Here is a 2,864-nt window from a genome sequence, read left to right as displayed (position 1 = left end):
ACGGGATTAGAGGTGAGAGGGGGGAATCGAGGGCAGAAACAGCTCCGCCACCAACTCCTGAGGGGAGGGGGGGAACCAAAGGTGGGAAAAAATAAAAGCAGCAATTTAACTCCACAATTAATAATTAAAGGTTAACAATGGCATTAACAATGGCATTAACAAAGGCATTAACAAGGGCTTTAGAGGTGAGAGGGGGAATCGAGGGCAGAAACAGCTCCGCCACCAACTCCTGAGGGGGGGAAAAAAAGGCGGGGAAAAGAAACAGGCAATTTAACCCCAGCAACAATTAAATTATTAATCAATTAAATTATTAAGCAATTATTAAACAATTAAAACAATTAACAACGGCATTAACAACGGCTTTAGAGGTGAGAGGGGGGAATCGAGGGTAGAAACAGCTCCGCCACCAACTCCTGAGGGAGGGAAAAAAGGCGGGAAAAAAAGTGGCAATTTAACCCTGACAACAATTAAATTAGTAAACAAATTAGTAAACAATTAAATTATTAAACAATTATTAAACGATTAAAGCAATTAACAATGGGATTAGAGGTGAGGGGGGGAATCGAGGGCAGAAACAGCTCCACCACCAACTCCTGAGGGGGAGAACCAAAAGGCCCGAAAAAGGAGGGAAAAGCGGCAGTTTAACCCCGGGAACAATTAATTAACAATTAATTAACAATAAATTAACAATTAATTAACAATTAACAAGGGGATTTGGGGGGTTCTTACCTGAGTTCGGGCCGACAGGAGCTGCTGGAACCCCTCGACCTCTTTGCTCTCCTCGACCGCCCGTTCCTGAGGGGACCCGAAAATGGGGGGTCACAGAGGGGATTTGGGGTATTTTAGGGGGTTTTGGGGCAGGTTTTTTGTGATTTTAGGATATTTTGGGGTGATTTTGGGATATTTTGGGACATTTTGGGGTGTTTTCCCATGAGCACCCCCAGCCTCATGTCGTAGTTGTTGATGAGGAAGCTGAGCTGCTCCCAGAGAATTTGAGGCTCTTTTGGGATGTTTTGGTGCAGGTTTTTTTGGATTTTTGGATATTTTAGGATATTTTGGGGTAGTTTTCGGATATTTTGGGGGTATTTGGGGATAATTTGGGACATTTTAGGGTGTTTTCCCCTGAGGACCCCCAGCATCACGTCGTAGTTGTTGATGAGGAAGCCGAGCTGCTCCCAGAGGATTTGAGGCTCTTTTGGGATGTTTTGGTGCAGTTTTTTTGGGATTTTAGGCTATTTTAGGATATTTTGGGATATTTTGGGGTGGTTTTGGGTTGTTTTAGGGTGTTTTACCATGAGGACCCCCAGCATCATGTCGTAGTTGTTGATGAGGAAGACGAGCTGCTCCCTCCTGGAGGGGAACTCGGCGGCCACGCGCAGCACCAGGTTCTCCACTTCCAGCTGGGAAAAGGAGGAGAAAATGGGGGGAATTTGTGCTCCCAGTCCCTCCCAGTGGCTCCCAGTCCCTCCCAGTCCTTCTCAGTGCCTTCCCAGTGCTCCCAGTCCCCTCCCTGTCCCTCCCAGTGCCCCCACTTCCTCCCAGTGCTCCCAGTGCCCTCCCAGTGCCCTTCCACTCCTCCCAGTCCCTCCCAGTGCCTCCCACTCCCCTCCCAGTGCCTTCCCAGTGCCTCCCAGTCCCTTCCAGTGCCCCCTGGTCCCTCCCAGTGCTCCCAGTCCCCTCCCAGTGCCCCCCAGTCCTCCCCGCTCCCCTCCCAGTCCCCCACATTCTCCTCCCAGTCCCTCCCAGTGCCTTCCCACTCCCTTCCAGTCCCCCACAATCTCATCCCAGTGCTCCCAGTCCCCTACCAATCCCTCCCAGTTCCTTCCCAGTCCCCCCCAGTGCCCCCAGAGCCCTCCCAGTGCCTCCCAGTGCCCCCCAGTCCCTCCCAGTTCCCCTCTCAGTTCCTCCCACTCCTTCTCAGTCCTTCCTAGTCCTTCCCAGTGCCTTCCCAGTGCCCTCCCAGTCCCCCCCACTGTGCTCCCAGTCCCTCCCAGTCCCTCCCAGTCCCTCCCAGTCCCTCCCAGTGCCCCCCCACTCCCCTCCCAGTGGCTCCCAGTCCCTCCCAGTGCTCCCAGTGTCCCCAGTACCTGGAGCCTGCCGAGGAGGGCGTCGCTCCTGTCGCTGGGCAGGGTCTGGTTGATGCTGGCGATGGCCGACGAGAACTCGGCGTAACGGCGAGTGATCTGTGGGAATTCCCGGAATTCCCAGAATTCCAGAGCCATTCCCGGGCTCCCACCACCCTCATGCCATTCCCATCCCACCCTGGGTGATCAGTGGGAATTCTGGGCTGAATTCCCAGCATTCCCGGGCTCCCACTGCCTCCAAACTGGGGATGAATTCCCGGCATTCCTGAGCTCCCATTGCCCCAAAATCCAGGCTGAATTCCCGGCATTCCCGGGCTCCCACTGCCCCAAAATCCAGGCTGAATTCCCGGCATTCCCGGGCTCCCACTGCTCCCAAATTGGGGATGAATTCCCGGCATTCCCGAGCTCCCACTGATCCCAAATTGGGGATGAATTCCCGCCATTCCCAGCATTCCAGAGCTTCTACTGCCCCCAATCCCACCCCCATGATCTGCAGGAATTTCAGGGTGAATTCCTGGGAATTCTGCCCCCAAATCCAGGCTGAATTCCCAGCATTCCCAAGTTCCCACTGCCCCCAGTCCCATTCCCATGACCTGCAGGAATTCCAGGATAAATTTCCAGGAATTCTTCCCCTAAATTGAGGATGAATTCCCAGCATTCCCGGGCTCCCACTGCCCCCAAATTGGGAATGAATTCCCGGCATTCCAGGGCTCCCACTGCCCCCAATCCCACCCCCATGATCTGCAGGAATTTCAGGATGAATTCCTGGGAATTCTGCCC

The 2,864-nt window shown here is 53.5% G+C and overlaps 1 protein-coding gene across 1 annotated transcript in view; it reads right to left on the bottom strand.

Annotated features, from left to right (window-relative positions):
• The window catches only part of VPS52 (VPS52, GARP complex subunit), a 7,570-nt gene that overhangs the window by 2,235 nt on the left and 2,471 nt on the right, over positions 1 to 2,864 (bottom strand). The window contains exons 3-5 of the mRNA XM_027708209.1: positions 2,088 to 2,183; positions 1,293 to 1,400; positions 730 to 795 (exon numbers count right to left, since the gene is read on the bottom strand). Coding sequence (XP_027564010.1) covers positions 730 to 795; positions 1,293 to 1,400; positions 2,088 to 2,183 — 270 coding nt within the window. The remainder of the gene's footprint in view (positions 1 to 729; positions 796 to 1,292; positions 1,401 to 2,087; positions 2,184 to 2,864) is intronic.

The sequence above is a fragment of the Neopelma chrysocephalum genome, unplaced genomic scaffold (genome assembly GCF_003984885.1).
Source record: "Neopelma chrysocephalum unplaced genomic scaffold, ASM398488v2 Primary Assembly neopelma1_95723, whole genome shotgun sequence".
In the NCBI taxonomy this organism is placed as follows: domain Eukaryota; kingdom Metazoa; phylum Chordata; class Aves; order Passeriformes; family Pipridae; genus Neopelma; species Neopelma chrysocephalum.
Note: the sequence above shows the minus strand (reverse complement) of the source record. Positions and strands in the feature narration are given on the sequence as shown.